Here is a 16,241-nt window from a genome sequence, read left to right as displayed (position 1 = left end):
AATGTTTTTGTGTAATGAGGAGAGATCGTTTATGGCTGTGTGAGCTGTGATCTTGCCTATTATTTCTCAATCATACCACTGATAGTATGCAGTTGTCTAGATGAGCCATGACTCTCCTTCCCCAAGAGTGAAGGAACCTACCATAGAATTAGAGAAGCAGATAAGGAGGACAGGCCACTTCTTGAAAACTTCGATGCCAAGGATATACTTGGCATCTCAGCAGAGTGTTTTTTAGATTAAATAAATGTTTGAAAGGCTTGCGTTTAGGAGCCAAAACAAGATAAAGTCACCAGTTAGTGGTTTCTCAAACTTTGGACGTGAGTTTTGACTTGGGTTTGAATGAAGACTGTTCCCACCATGTCAAGAATCCCTGAAGGCCAGACTGGGAAGCCAAAATCCATTCTGGAAGAAAATCATGGCAGTCACTTCTGTACAGTATGTCAGTTCTGTCCAGTACTGGAACGAGAAGCTTTGCAGGTGGTGATTCAGGGTCACAGCTCTTGATAAGCCAATGTTATTGCAACAATTATCGCACTTGTTAATGAAGAAATCTAGCCATGCCGAAGGTAAGGGGCAAAGCCTATATATGGCAGAAACAAAGTTCTAATCCTTTTTTCTCTTGCCCACATGGCTTAATGGTCTGAGTGTTTCCTGTGTTAAGGTGGGAAGAGTGGTTGACACTTACACATTAAGATAACAAGCCAGTCTACCTCAAGCTCTTTGCTTGCCCAGGCTGGGCCTCACACCAAAGCACCCTGCACAAATCCGCTCATCTAACCCATCGGAATTTTGCTCAGCTTGAAGGTGGCTGTACCCATAGATGTGCGCAGAGAGAAATAGTGAGATAGATTCAGGGCATTGTTTGAATGTACTCTTCCAGTTGAATGGAAGGTCTGAATGGAGAACACGTCATGCAACCTGCGGAGTAGAAGCACATGCCTTCATGCTAGTTCCTTTCAGGGTAAGCAGCATCAGGCAGGACACAGAAATTAAAAGTACAAGAACACCAAATGGTGATCCTGGGCATTGACCTCTGCCGTCCGTCCCGGCTTTGGCCAGCCAAGACTTTAGTCTAATGCTTTTCAGCAAGAAGGTGTCGACTAGATTTCCAGCCTTGGAAACCTGTGCCACGTGCAGCATTCCCAGCTAATGGTGAGGATACTCCCAGCCAGTTTAAGCACATTTTGGCCAGTATGCACATTTAAGGAAAATCAAAGACTCCTGCTTCATAGTCAAGAATCAGCATGTAAAGAGCTGGAAGGAGGCTTAGAGGTCACCCAGTCCAACCCCTGCCCAGTGCAGGAATCCACCACCACAGTGTCCCTGGCAGATGACCATCCAGCCTCTGTTGAAATACTCCGTGAAGGGGGGGCCTTCGCCTCCCTTGTTGAACACCTCTTACCATTAGGAGGTTCTTTCTGAAGTCCAACCGAAATCTCCTTCCTTGCAAATTCGATTCACTATTTCTTGTTCTGGCTTTTGGAACAAAGCAGAACAATTCTGCCCTGCCATTTTCTGTTCTCATCGTACTTCATGGTTTTTCTGGCTGTTTTCTGATTGTCGTAATGTTGCAAATTCAGTCCAGTAATGAATTCTACCAGCCAAACCCAAATAAACCCACTGTGGGAGCCGGTGCAGTGGCTGAGATGACCAGGGAAATGCAGCTTCACGTTCCAGTGCCCCACAGAGCTTTTTGAGTTGAATCTGGACTAGTCCTTCCCTCCCTCAGATTAAACAACCTTGCAGGGTTGTTGTGGGGATATAACATTAGAGGAGAACCCCATTTAAGCTACCTCACGTTCTCAGAGAGAAAGTGGGATCCAAACACAATAAACAAATAATTGCTTGCTTACATTAGGATTTGCCTAAAGGACAAACTGATCTTCGGCCAGGAGGAAAAAGATACAGGTAGTCCTCACTTAATGACCATTCGCTTAGTGATGGTTCAGACTTACGACAGTGCTGGAAAAACCAACTTACAACCGGTGCTCACACTTAAGACCGTCTCAGCGTCCCCACAGTCACATGATCACGATTTGGCCACTTGGCAACCAGTTCACATTTATGATCGTTGCAGCATTCCATGGTCAAGCGATTGCCTTTTTCAACCTTCCCAGCCAGTTTCTAGCAAGCAAAATCTATGGGGAACTGTGTGATTTGCTTAATGGCCACATGGTTCGCTTAACAACCACAGTGATTTGCTTAATGGCCGCCGCAAAAAAGGTGGTAAAATTGGGTCGGATTTGTTTAATGACCTCTTTGCTTAGCAACCGAAATTCCAGGCTCAATTATGGTTGTTAAGCGAGGACTACCTGTACAAGTTGGAGGGCTGCCTTCTTTTGCTGCTGGCAGTAATCGTTCCTGTTGCCATTTATATTCAGCGGCTGTAAAGCAGTTCGTTTCCTTCCTCTTTCTCCACCCGGTGGCGTTTCGGCAGCCCGTGCGAGGTTGCCGTTGGCTCTCTAAGCCGGTGCCATTGGAGGAATCTGAATCTTCCTCTGTTTCCTGGCAGGTGCATCACCGACAGGCGGATTACTGGCAGTTTGTGAAGGATGTGCATCGGCTGAGCCCACATGCGGCCCATCATGTTGAGAAGGTGAGCGCCTGGGGAATGTGGGGAGGGAAGCTTGGATTTGGGCCATTGGGTGCAGGAGGAGCTGGGTTGAAGCCACAGAGAAGAGGCTTTGCTGTTCTCCTCTAGTGAGTGGGAAGGTCGTTGCTTTTGAAACTTTTCCAAAGGTTGTTCGAAAGGCTAAGTGTACAAGACGCTCTTCCCTGGCAGAGGTGCTGATCTGAGGCTTGGGAATGTAAAAGGCAGAGATTAGACCAGTGTTTCTCAACCTTGGCCACTTTAAGCTGCGTGGACTTCAACTCCCAGAATTCCCCAGCCAGCATGGCTGGCTGGGGAATTCTGGGAGTTGAAGTCCACGCAGCTTAAAGTGGCCAAGGTTGAGAAACACTGGATTCCCCGGCTCAGGGCTCCTCCAAAAAATCCTCAGGGGAGCGAGGTAGATGCTGTACGTTGGATCTCACCCTCCGCCCCTCATCTGGGAACGGCTTGCCCAGCTGCACACGGGCAAACGTGAAAGCGTGGGGGATCTCTTGCAGCGGTTGATCCCTGAACGTCTCCGACTGAATTCCTTCTCCTAAAGCGACGGCAAGCCGGCCTTGTCGCCTCTCGAATCCTGACCTTAGATGCTAGGGCTGAAGGAGGGGGCTAATAAATGGGGAGATAGGATGGTGATGTTTCTAGGAGGGACAGCCTGCTGCCCAGCTTAGGGGCCAGCTGATGTCCTGGGCCAAGGACGAGTGGGATTTACCTTTTCTTCCAGCAGAAAACGCCTCTTTTTAGGTGAACCCTCCTTCCAGTTGGCAGGTGAGGAACTGGAGCTGGTAGCCAGCCTTTTCTTGTCCTCACTGCCTCTTCTTTCCTGGCCCCTTAAACAAGAGCCGCCCTCTGGCTTTTGAGGGGGCAGGAGACCCAGAAAGGGCCATTCCACCGTGGATGCTGCGTTCCCACTGACTTTGGCCTGTGTTGTCTTGCAATCTGGCTCCTCTTTTCCAGTTTCTCCACCTGCATGGGAACGGGCCTCAGGATTCTGACAAGGCCGGAGAGCGCACCGTCGCAGAGCTCTGGCTGCAGCACAGCCTGCAGTTCCACTGCCTTTCAGCTCAGCTGAAGCCTCTGCTGGGGAACAAGCAGTACATCCGGAAATTTTACACTGGTAAGAGAAAACTGGCCATCCTTGCCGTCTCCTGCTCCTCTTCCCTGCCCAGCAGAATTTGCTGGGCGTTTTCTCTCCTGGTGGGGAACCAACTGTGAGAAGCTGCCATCTGTTCATCACACCCTGGCAGGCTGCCGGTGAAGCAGGGCTTGCAAACATCCCATACTTGGGCTTTGATGCTCTTTGCCAATCCGCCACCTGTCTCTATCTGCTGCTTTATGTGGAAGGTGTTGGTGGCAATATGGAAGTGGAAGTTACCTGCTCCTGGAGCAGTTTTTTGAATTCCCAATCTCGTGCCTAGCCATGGTGTTCTCCCACCCAAGGGTTTTCTAGGCCTTCTCCTGTTTAATGTAATTCTCTGAGTTGGACTTGACTCCTGGTCCTCTTTGACGCTTCCGTGGTGTTTTCTCAGCCGCAGTGTGGGAGCAGTTTGCCATCCCTGCTTCTGAGGTGTTTTCTCAACTTCCCAGTCTAGTCTTTAGTCCTGGGCTTAACTGTAGGCCTCCCATCCATGGACTAATCAGGTCCAACCCTGCTTAGCTTTTCAAGATCAACTAAGATTGCATAGGTGTTGTCATTTAGCTGGTCACTTAAAAAAAAAAAAGATAAATCCAGAATACCCCTGCCCACCAGCATTGTGCTTAGCCTACCTAGGAGCCAGGGCCCTGGCCCAAACTCCTTCAAACTAGCCACCTCTTTTCCCAACTTGGCATCCTCCAAATGGGTTGGACCGCAGCCCTCATCAGGGCCAATGCCAGCTGTACCCCAGGAATCGGCAGCCTGGTTCCACAGCATGCCCCGCACATCCAGACATCTCCCTTGATACCCACCAAGTTCTCTGTCTCATCTGACTTTTTTTTTAAAGACTGCATTTTAAAAAGTATTCTTAAAAATGCAGTTAAATGGGAAGCTGGATGATGATGATGGTTTTAGTTAGCTTTTTAAAATTTATTTAAATTTATTGCCGCATAACCACCCACTCCCATGGACTCTGGGTAGCTTTTGTAGCGCAGAAGACCCTCTTGCATTCCGTGCCTGTGCCCTACCAAGGTCTCGCTGGTGTCATAGAAAGCAGAGGGGGGTGGGAGGGGGGGCAATATTTTACTCTAGCCATCAGGGTGGCCATATAGTGAAGAGGAAGGTCTGCAGTGGCAGCCAGTATGTGAGTCTCAGATTTCCAAGTGGGCCTCCATCGGAAAACATTCCCTACCCAGCATTCTCTGCAGCTCCTATCTCTGGACTGGAGACCCGTCCAACCTTGGGTGTCTTCTTTGAGTGGGTGGGTGTTGGGTTAATGCTTGTTTGGGTGTTCCTGTTTTTGCTGAGGATCTTCTTGCTTCTCTCTTGACGATGCACTGCTGGGTCCTGTTGGATCACATCACAAATTTAGATAGCAGCAGTGAGCCGTGGAGACACTCTCTCTCTCTCCTGGAAGTCTGGGATGGATAGCTCTTCCCTTCCCCAAGGGATCTGTTCCAAAGCACAGGACTGAGACCCTGGGAATGAAAATCCTGCAGGCAACATCCTGTGAGTGCAGGACCAAAGGCACGATTCCCCCCTCCTTTTTCCTTTCTTCCTTTTGCAGATTCAGCTTTTCTACTGAGCGACGCCCACGTCACCGTCATGTTGCAGTGCTTGGAGGCTGTGGAGCAGAACAACCCCCGGCTGCTGGCTCAGATAGATGCATCTATAGTGAGAAGGGACTTTCTCATTTCTTCCTGGGTTGGGTCTTTGGCCTGGCTTTGGGGCCTTCCTTCCCTTTGCTGCCTTCCTTCACACAATATCTCGTTCAGGATTCAGGAGAGGTCTTCTGAAGGAGCGCCTTGCACTGCCGGGTCTTGCAAGTCAATTGTCAAAAGGCAGTTGCAATGCCACTCCAACATGGTTGGCCAGGGCTGGATGCAGGCAGCCATATTTCTCAAGGAGTGGGACCTAGGCACCTTTCCTCAGTTGTCTCACCTTTGCTCTTACCTACTCGCCTAGGGTGAGTAAAATTCTTCAGTAGGTAAGTAGGACAATAAACCTTCTTTTAGAAAGAAAGGAAGATACCTCTGGGTAGAGCCAGAGTGCATAGAAGGGCCTGCCTGATGCTCTAGGTCAGCATTTCTCAACGATGGCAACTTTAAGCTGGTGGGGGGGAATTCTGGGTGTTGAAGTCCACACACCTTAAAGCTGCCAAGGTTGAGAAGCCCTGCCCTGGAACGTGTGCCAGAAGGCCCTGTGGCGCATGACCCCCATGGCCAGCCTGTTAAGTCGGCGCAGGAGCCGTTCCCTGAATGTGAAACGATGCAGGCGGTGTGTCTCTGCTTCCCTCCCTTGTCCTCCCCCAGGCCTCCCTGTGGCTACTGCCTGACCTTGGCCCTTCTCTCAGTTTGCCAGGAAAGGCGAGGCCTCCGAGCCCAGGACAAAGAGTCTCACGGCATTTCTGGGGTCCCTCTCCACCCCTGCTGCCACAAGCACAGCCCACCGGTGCCTTGGCTCCTTCTCCCATCTCCCCTCTGCCTGTGCCAACATCCCAGGTAAGGAAGATAAGCCATCAGCGTTCGCGTGTTAGGGAAATGTTTTTTTTAAAGCCGTCTGTTTTCTGCTACTCGGTTGCTGCGGCACAGACAGAGTTCAGGCTGAGGTTGGTGTACGTTGCCGGGTTTGGTGTCTGGATGCCTCTGACTATCAGTTGTGGGAAGCAGGATGACGAAAAAGCCAAAGGAAGATGACACTCCCCTTCATGCCCTCTTCTGTGTTTTTGGGTTTCAGCTGGCTCTTCCAAAACTTCAGAAGTTTTGGAGTAAAACTTTTAAAGCAGCATTAGTGTTTGCCGTTTGCTACGGACCTGGGCGAGAAAGCACTACTTGATTTATTGCTTAAAACTGTTCACTACAGACATCAGATGAGTAGGATCTCTGGGCCTAGTTGCAGTATAAATTCTCTGAGAGCCAGTTTGGCCTAGTGGTCAAGGCGCCGGGCTAGAAACCAGGAGGCTGTGAGTTCTAGTCCTGCCTTAGGCACGAAAGCCGGCTGGGTGACCCTGGGCCAGTCACTCCCTCTCTCAGCCCAAGAGCCAACCAGGTGTGGTGTGAGAGTTCTAGTCCCACCTTAGGCACGAAAGCCAGCTGGGTGACCTTGGGCCAGTCCCTCTCGCTCAGGCCAGCCCACCTCACAGGGTTGCTGTTGTGGGGAAAACAGGAGGAGGAAGGAATATTAGGTATGTTCGCCACCTTGAGTTATTTCTAAAAATAATAAAGGCGGGACAGAAAATAAATAAATAAAATAAAATAAATTTTCCCTAAGGGAGAGGCCCCCAACCCCTGGCTGGCTTCCAAGGAAGGTGATTGGAGAAGGGCCTGCAGAGAAGGTCTTGGATACCATATATTTACATAGATTAAACAGCCTTTCTCAACCTTTTGACCCTGGAGGAACCCTTGAAATACTTTTTAGTACTCAGGGAACCCCTGCCCATTCAGGCTCAAAGATAGGCCAGAAGTTACTAAATTATGATATTCGTTTCATGGGAAGGCCTGTAGATATGCACTAACACTGTTCCTAAACTGAAAATAAAGAATGAAGCTTACCTCTTTAATGTGAAGTCGTCTGAATTTGAAATAATATTTTAAATAAATTGTGATCTCCCAGGGAACCCCTAGTGACCTCTCGGGGAGCCCCAGGGTGCCACAGAACCTAGTTGAGAAACCCTGGATTAGTAGTTTGTTTTGTTTGTCTGGAGGGTTTGAAAGACCAACAACTGGTGTTTATTTGGGATATTTGGGAATCCCCGGAAGTTGGCCATTCTGTTCTAAACCCAGTGGGATGTGTTCCATGGGACTTCAGTCGATCAACAGTTTCACTCAATTTTTCCTAACCTCAGCAACTTAAAAATGTGTGGACTTCAACTCCTGGAATTCCCCAGCCAGCATTCTGGCTGGGAGATTCTGGGAGTTGCAATCCACACATGCTGGCTAGGGAATTCTGGGAGCTGAAGTCCACACATCTTAAAGTTGCTGAGGTTGGGAAACACTGGTCTAAGTGCTTGAAGTTACAGTAACTGAAATTTAGAAGTAGGCTCCCCCTCTGTATATAGTAGATGGCAGTAATATTCTAATCTGGATAATGCCAGGTTTGGATAATAGTGGTAAGGCAATTGCTGGCAGGGAATTTTCTCTGCTGCTCCCAGCCTCCTCTCTAGCATGAAATGTCTGTTGCCAGTAGTTTTGGAGGCTTTTTAAGGGGCTGTGAACTTTGACAGACTGGAAATCAGGCTTTGTTTTAGGCATTGAAATGGACTGCACCACAGTTTTGGCTCCTATTTTTGCACATGAAGGGAAGGGGGAGAATCGGAGGCGGAGTTTGTTAAAGCTTAAGGTGCTCATTTTTAATAATAATAATGATGATGATGATGATGATGATGATGTACTATTAAATTTGTATGCTGCCTGACTCCTGGCGACTCTGGGTGGTTTGCAAATTGCTAAAAACAGTTAAAATCAAAGAACAATAGAAAAACACAAAAACAATACAAAACAACAGTCTTCCCCCACTGGAGAGGGGACCTTCTGGGTTGTTTAAGGAATGCGCTACGTGCCTTATGTTTCCGCCAGGCTTAAGTCACCATGGCCCTCGAAACCTCCCAGCCGGAAAATCTGGATCTGAAAATATTGGTGCTTCCCACTTGGGGGGTTGCACATGGGGTGCTGGGGGTGATACACAAAGCGTGGATCGTCCATCCTTCGTTAGTTTCTGCTGTTGGGCTCACTGCAGGCTCCAGAATGCTCCTACTCAAACAATTACTTTCTTGTAGCCACATCCTCCCCGAGAATAAGGCGGATTCCTTTTTTGTTTCTGCTTCTCTTTCTAGACAGGAGATTATCAAGTCCTTCAGCATTCGGCAGCCCCTGCCAGGCTCAGGAAAATGCCCCCTGGGGCTCTGCTCACAGGCATCTGGAAGGCAGGTGCCCCCAACACCCGGCTCCTCCTCCTCCTCACCTCGGCATCTCTGGCCCCAGAGACGACAGCTTCCCAGCTGCTGGGATGAGCGCTGGCATCTTGCCCCACCCAAACTCTGACTCCTGTCCTGGAAGCCAGGATGAGACCGACGGGCCAGAATACCTAGCCATTGGGAACCTCGGCCGGCAAAGCCGGGCCTGCGACACCCCCGATGAGTCTGGCACTGCCACCTCGAACAGTGCTGGGAGCAGCACTTCCAACCTGTTTTCATCCAGCAGCTCTCAGAAGCAGGAGTCTGTGTCCTCCTGGGGGGACCAGGGAGGCAGCGGCAGCCGGAAGGCCGCCTTCCCGCGCAGGTCCAGCTTCTCCGAGGGACAAACCTCCAGCCTCCAAGGGAAGCCCCGAAGGAGCCATGTGCGCTCCCATTCAGACACCAACGTGGCTTCTGCAAAAGCTCACGGTAAGGGGGGGAAACGGGAAGGACGCTCTCGTCGTCTCTGCTACTCTCAAGTGCCATTCTGCGTGCCACGCATTAGGTCAGCGTTTTTCCAGTTTGGCCACTTGAAGCATGCTGGCTGGGGAATTCTGGGAGCTGAAGTGCATGCACCTTAAAGTGGCTAAGTTTGAAAAACACTGCATTAGATGCTTGTGTAGGTGGTCTCTGAATAGCAGAGCTGGACTGGGGGCCGATCAGATCCTCCCCCTCCCCCTCGGCCACACTTCCAGGTCAAAAAGTTCCTCCTACCTCTGCGTCTCCAGTTGTGGCAGATTGTCGCACGCCTCTCTTCCAGGTTGTAAAGGCCTCTCTTTAAAAAGCTAACCGAAGGGAAATGAAACAGACAGAGGAAGACCAGGTCCATTCCACAGGCTTAATCAGGTTCCTTCAAGGCCCCGCAGCTGCACTGCACAACAGATACATTTGTTATCTGGGTTAAAGTTTTTGTGGCTTTATGCATTTGGCTTATTCATGGCACAACATACTGTGTGGACTCAGAAAATGGGTTAATGCAGTAGCCAGTTTAAGTACGTTGCAGTGTACTGCATTTTAAGCCTGTCTGAGACTTGTTTGCCTTGGAATACTCAGTCCACCGTCCCCTTAACTAATCTGGGGGTGTCCCTTCCCTCTTTACAAGACATTTCCCAAATAATCTGTGTCAGAAGCAGGGAAATTCCCCTCCCTCAAATAGTGCTGAACTTGAGTTCTCATCCATTCTCACTGTCAATTTTCTGGCAAGGGCTGATGGGAATCGTAGTTCGATAATACTGCTCCACCCTGCACGATGTGCTTTCTAAAGGTGTGGACTTGAAATCCCAGCATTCCTCAGCGAACAGGACCGTTCCCGAGGACTCTGGGTGTTGAAGTTTGCTCGCCTGGAGGGCATCCTGGTTGGGGAGACTGCTCTAGACAGTCACTGAAAAAAGACGGAGAGACGGGCAGAGATGATGGCTGCAGAGTACCACGATTGTGGTGACCTGGGAAACTTCATCTTAAAAAAAGGGCTTTCGTGGTATGTGAAGTGGCCGGATCTGTGTGAGGTAACAATTATGCTCCCCAAAGTGAGCCAAATAGGGTTCTGCCTTGGAAAGTAACTGTCCTTTTTACTTTTATTCTATTTTTCTCTTAACATTGTCCTCTGCTTCGCTGCGTGTCCTCAGGAGGGCACAGGGACATCAGCATTATAATAGAAGACCCTGTAGCAGGTTTGGGAACCGCATGTTGCAACCATCTTCCTTTCTCTTCCTGCCCCCCCATCTCCCCATCAGTATTTCCTTGTGCTGAGTTCAAAAACCTTTGCGAAATCTTTGCCGTCAGCCATCCTCCTCCTCCTCCGAGAAATGGCCCAGTGGCGCCTTGAGGATTCTCACCTGGCCTGGCATTTGTAGCCCAGTTGTCTCCTTCAGGGAGATTCTTCTGGCTGAATTGAGGTGTGGGGGGGGTTATACAGCCACTCAGGCAAAGAAATAGAGGCCTTCCTTACTTGGATGGTGGTATGACAGACAAGACTGATGCGGGGAGGTCTTGGGCCTTTTGGAGTTTGGTCATTAAAGCCCTAAAAAGTCACCACAGCTCAGCATTTTGACCTGGAGCGAGCTCCGTTTCCCACATAGCAGGGGTTTTTCCCCCTAGAGATTAATCCCCTGTGGAGCCCTTCTCAACAAGACTTTTGGGAAGCCAACCATGTTAATTCATCCAGAGGATCTGCCCTGTCAAAACAACTGTTCTAAAGGATCATTTTCATATGATGTCTCTCCTGGATGAGGAAGACTCAGGTTATAGGGTCCCATGACATCATGGATGCAAGCATGTCTGCCCACTGGGAATTTAGAAAAGACCACTTCTTCCCTGCATGAATATTCTGCATGCTTGCACATGGAACACTCCTCTATCAAGGGCTGCAAGTTGACCACGGGTGAGAGATCAGTCCCATGAAATGGTACCAAGTGTGGACTGAACTTCTAAACCCACAGACTTGACACCAGTGTCATCCTCGCCTTCATTCCCTTCTATCCTTTTATTATTGCATTTTCTATGGCGTAAGTTCCCAACTGGTGCTCTCAGCCTGTGCTGGCTTACATCATTCAGGCTGCTGTTAATGGGAGCTGTAGTCCAGCATTGGTGGAGGGCCCCGTGTTGGGAAAGGCTGTTCCCAGCATGCGCTCTCCTCTGTTTCTCCTTCCATCGCCTTCACTTCACTGTATGCACCATTCCTGTTTTTATGCCAATAATAGCACCAACTAAAGCTCACTTGGGCTGAATGGAGGTTAAACTCATGCTCAGTTCAAGCTTGTAAACCTTTCCCTTGGAAGAAAGATCTCAAGCTCTGCCCGGTTCCAGACTTACGGCCGTCTGGGATCAGCACAGATTTTGGGAACCTTAGGGAAGGCTTGTGTCTGGAAAAGCCTCACAAAAAAAGCTTCAGAAAGAGGTCAGTGTGGGAGGAGGTACGCATGCCGTGTGGATCCTGGGCCCAGCTATATGAAAAGAAACGTTGAAGTATCCAGGTATTTTTTTTTTTTGGCATCAGGATAACTATTGCTTGTCAGAAGCCAGATCAGGGGGGGGGGGAAAAACGGCCTTGGGCATCCTAAGAGTGTCAGGGCTGGGGGCTGCCAAGACAAGAGGAGGCCCATCTTTTTGCAAATCAGGACTACCTTTTTGACAACGATTATTTCAACCACCACAAGAGACATGGTGGTGACTTTGCTGCAGCGGCCTTTGGGATTTTGTGTTCTTTGTTCTTGTTTTTGGAATGAGAAAACAGGAAAGTGTTTCATGCTCCGGGGAAACAACATTTAAAAGTTGCACTGCCGTAATTCACAAACTGCTGCAGTAGTTCATGTATCCAAAATTCAGCCCTGGGGGCTTTGAGGGGACTGAAGGGGGCCTGGGAGGCGGCGGGCGGGCAGAGAGCTGCGGGTTTTGCACCCTGCTCCGAGGAAAGGAAGCAGAGAGGGCCGTTGGGAACAATGGCGGGTGCTCTTAGCCTCATAAACTATAGGGATGTGGGGGAGCAGGTTGACTAGAGGAGGTTGGCCCTCAGTGCTTTGCACTTTTTAGGTGTAAAACACGATTGGCGACACCTTCAAAGGATTTGGCGCAATTGCTACCCCCCGCAGTAGTAAGTGTAGTTTCTGAGCAATGTTTAAGGCAAGCTGGGAGTCTCTAAAGGAAGATGTTCACCGAAGAAAATGTGCCTCTTGCTGTGCAAGACGTCATCTGGTGTGACCCAGTTATCAGCCCCCCGCCACCCCCATTTAAAACCATGTACTCTATATACGCCATAAAATCCTACAGTACCGGTAATCCTCGACTTACGACCACAGTTGGGACCAGAATTTCCATCATAAGTCATTATGGTCGCAAGTCAGGTCACCATGTGACCAGACCTGATTTGACAACCTTTTTTACGGCGGTCGTTAAGCGAATCTGGCTTCCCCAATGGGCGTTTTTTGCTGGAAAATGGCGAAAAAAGTTGCAAAGCACAACCACGTGACTGTGGGACGCTGCAACTGGCCGTAAATGTGAGCCAGTTGCCAAGCGCCCAAAATGCAATCGTGTGACCGCGGGGGTGGCGGTGGGACATTTTGCGACGCTCAGAAGTGCTTTACAGGCCATAAAGCGCCCATTCTGAGGCCGTTGTAACTTTGGACCGTTGTTAAATGAATGGTCATAAGTCGAGGTCTCTCTCTGCAGTTGTTCCTGCTGTCCATCAGACTTACCTGCCTAAACCCTCTTTCAAGGGAAAAAGAGTGTGACGATAAGTAGGCTTCAGTTCCTGGTGACTTCATGGACATGCACCATCACTGTCTCCTGGGATGTTCTTTTGGCTTCCCCACCTAGCCAGCACCCGTGCGGCTTCTGGTGTTCTCCCATCCCAGCGAAACCCAGCGTTGCTATTTGAGGCCAGCAAGTGCTGCTACGTACTGTGGTATTTCTGAACGTAGAGAACGATACAGCGGGCAGAAGCATTCTGGGTGCCTTCCACCCCAGTATGCAGGTCTTCCATATTCAGGCACGTTCCCAGTTTTCCCTAGTCCTGCATTCGGTGGTGGCAATAGCGAAGGAAACCCCCACGTTTCAAAGGATGCTTCCGCATGTTTAGCTGATTGCTTAACACGCTGATTCATTTCCATGCCGGTGTGCAAGCAAAGGAATAAACCGCCTTGCAATGAGTAGCCCTTCGGCACATGCCCTAGGAAATGTGCTCTCTTGGGTGCACAACTGTGCGGGCTCTAGTTGTCTTGCCCGACAGCAGCAGCAACAGAGAAGGCGTGAGGATGCTTTGGGCACATTTAAATATCATTCCCTTGAGAGTTGACTCCAAAGAGTGGCTTGGCCCTCTCCTTCAGGTCCGGCAGGGTCCAGCAGATGGGCATGGATGCCTTGTGCTGATGCTGAAATCCATGCAGTTCCTCTGGGGCGCAGGTGCTTCGAATTTTCTCTCTCGAGGTGCAGAGCAAAACTTGGCTGTGTGTTGAGCGTAAAATGAGACTTGAAGTTGGTTCTCTGGAACCCAAGCCTGTCATCCGTTGGAGCAACTGGCCCATATTAGCAACCAACCTCTTTTTGAACCTTTCCAGTCGCCTTTCTGAAAAATTGTGCATCACAACAGCTTGTACGTGTCTGCTGTTACGTCTTGTGAGCCTCTGTTGGCCCAACCTTTGTGTTCTTTCCTTCTGGTTTGATACGATAGTTCCATCTTTCCTCACTTTCTCCCACTCAGTTCTGTGGGCTTCCCCCCCACGTGGATCACAGCAGTTGACGGTCTCTTTTGTTTTACATATTGTGCCTAGAGTCCAATGGAGACATTTCTCAATTCAAGGGCAACATGTCCTGTTCGATGCAGAGTAAAGAGGGAAGCACTTCTGGATCGGTCTACGTGGAATACGGTAAGCCTGGCTGAATTTCCAGCTTTTGTCTTCGGAGTCAGTTCAAAAGGTGGGACAAGTTCCTACAGTATAGTCTTGCCACCAGCTGCCCCAAGTCCAGAATTGGCCAAATTCTCAAAGCCAAGATACAGGAGTTCACCCCTGCTCAGTTTCAACAGGAGGAAAATTATATGTATGTGAAAGGCTTATTTACAGGAGGGCCCGATGCAGGATTATACCTACATCTTGGATGCAGGTTGCGGAGAGAAGGGAGACAGGAACAGATATTTCTGTGCACAAAGAGAGAAGTTCACGCAGATCAATGAATAAAGCAGAGGCCTTATTCCCCCACCCACATTATTCTGCCACACCAGACGTTGCCCAGGGCTATAATACTTCTCATTGGTGGTCCTTGCCTTTACGGGGGAATATCGCTGCTCTTGCAATGAAATGAGGATTGACGTTGCAAAGTGTTGCTGGCCTTAATGCGGAGACACAGGGCCTTTGCCACCTGGGCTTCGTGGTTCCCAGAAGAAAGCCTGGTAGCCTATACTTTCAGCACAGCTGGTGTGGCCTGTTGTCCACATGTGGCATAACGGCATCCTGCGGGGCTTCTTTCAGTCCTGTTTCATCAGATTTCAGTCCTGCTGTGGGAGGTGAATTCTTCCACGCTGCACAGAGAACCATGATTCTTCTCCCAACCTTTGGAGCGAGTGGCTGACACAGGTCAAATCAACATTTCCCCCAAAACTTTCTCATTGATTTGGCGTCTCGCCCCAGACCTGATCCATTTAGTTTTCACGGCAAGAATACTGGGGTGGGTTGCCATTCCCTTCCCCAGGGATCGCATTTGGTCTGACCGCTCTGTCACGACCTTCCCGTCTTGGGTGGCCCTTCACGGTTTAGCTCATGGCATCATTGAGGTGCTCAAGCTCCAGCACCACGGCAAGGTAACGATCCTTTGCTGAAGATGTTCTAGAGGTGACGGACTCGTCCCTGGGGGAGCTGGGGGTGTTGGCGACCGACAGGAAGCTCTGGCGTGGGCTGGTCCATGAAGTCACGAAGAGTCGGAAGCGACTGAACGAATAAACGACAACCCAGACCTGAGTTGTCGTCGTCATCCTCCTCCTCCTCTTCTTGAAACATCTAAGATTTTGAAAACAACTTCCTTTTTTTCCTTCCCATGCCAGACACCGGACAGTACCTGCACTCTGGGGAAGGCATGTTCCGGAGGCCTTTGGAAGGCCAGTCCCTGATCAGTTACCTGTCAGAACAAGATTTTGGCAGCTGCGCAGACTTGGAGAAGGTAGGCCCGAGTGAATCCTGAGGCAAATAGGTCGATCAGGAAACTGGTGGGAACCACAGAAAGGAGTCACAGAAACCTGTTCTTGCTGATTTCTTCTCAGAATTTCTTACATAGGAACCTGCGGTGGAGGGGACAATAATGACACATGCGTGATGATGCCATTGTGCAAATTGCATGACTTAATATACATGTGTCAGAGGTCATGACACCAATGTGTAATTGAATGGTACTTGCATGATGATTCATTGAACAGGTGTCATCATTTTTTATGGATGCAGCTGATTTCTGGCTTTAGTTTAGGAATATAGTCCTTTTTAAAATTTAATATGGAAACAGCAAGGTGAGAAATGGAGAGAACCAGCCAAACAATCTTCCACAATCCCTTCAGTATACAGATAGTCCTTGCTTAATGACACAATCGGGACCAGAATTTTGGTTGCTAAGTGAAGCGGTCATTAAGTGAATCTGACCCGATTTTATGACCATTTTCGCAGTTAAGCAAATCACTGCAGGCATTAAGTGAACCATGTGGTTGTTAAGCAAATCACACAGTTCCCCATTGATTTTGCTTGCCAGAAACTGGCCAGGAAGGTCAAAAATCGCGATTACATGGCCATGGGACGCTGCAACGGTCATAAATGCGAACCAGTTGCCAAGCGTCCAAACTGTGATCACATGACCGCAGGGACTCTGCAACAGCTGTAAGTGTGAAGACCGGTCATAAGTCAGTTTTTTTCAGCACCGTTGTAAGTCTGAACTGTCACTAACTAAATGATTGTTAAGCAAGGGTTACCTGTACCTAAACAGTTGTGTATCACCTACTTGTTCTGTCATATGGAAGGCCTTTCGTGCCGGCACACTTGGATGCTCTTGCCAGAATGGCGCTGTTAGGGACATTTAAT

The 16,241-nt window shown here is 49.3% G+C and overlaps 1 protein-coding gene across 4 annotated transcripts in view; it reads left to right on the top strand.

Annotated features, from left to right (window-relative positions):
- Window positions 1–16,241, top strand: part of RUBCN (rubicon autophagy regulator) — a 51,948-nt gene that overhangs the window by 13,061 nt on the left and 22,646 nt on the right. For 3 of the 4 annotated variants that reach the window (XM_063306266.1, XM_063306265.1, XM_063306268.1), the window contains exons 3-9: window positions 2,513–2,596; window positions 3,566–3,725; window positions 5,311–5,417; window positions 6,097–6,244; window positions 8,575–9,123; window positions 13,959–14,054; window positions 15,224–15,339. In XM_063306266.1, the coding sequence (XP_063162336.1) occupies window positions 2,513–2,596; window positions 3,566–3,725; window positions 5,311–5,417; window positions 6,097–6,244; window positions 8,575–9,123; window positions 13,959–14,054; window positions 15,224–15,339 (1,260 nt within the window). Of the gene's footprint in view, window positions 1–320; window positions 567–2,512; window positions 2,597–3,565; window positions 3,726–5,310; window positions 5,418–6,096; window positions 6,245–8,574; window positions 9,124–13,958; window positions 14,055–15,223; window positions 15,340–16,241 lie in introns of those variants that run through there. The other variant, XM_063306267.1, reaches the window with a different exon arrangement.

This window comes from Candoia aspera, chromosome 6 (genome assembly GCF_035149785.1).
Source record: "Candoia aspera isolate rCanAsp1 chromosome 6, rCanAsp1.hap2, whole genome shotgun sequence".
In the NCBI taxonomy this organism is placed as follows: domain Eukaryota; kingdom Metazoa; phylum Chordata; class Lepidosauria; order Squamata; family Boidae; genus Candoia; species Candoia aspera.
This window is presented reverse-complemented; position numbering and strand designations above follow the sequence as displayed.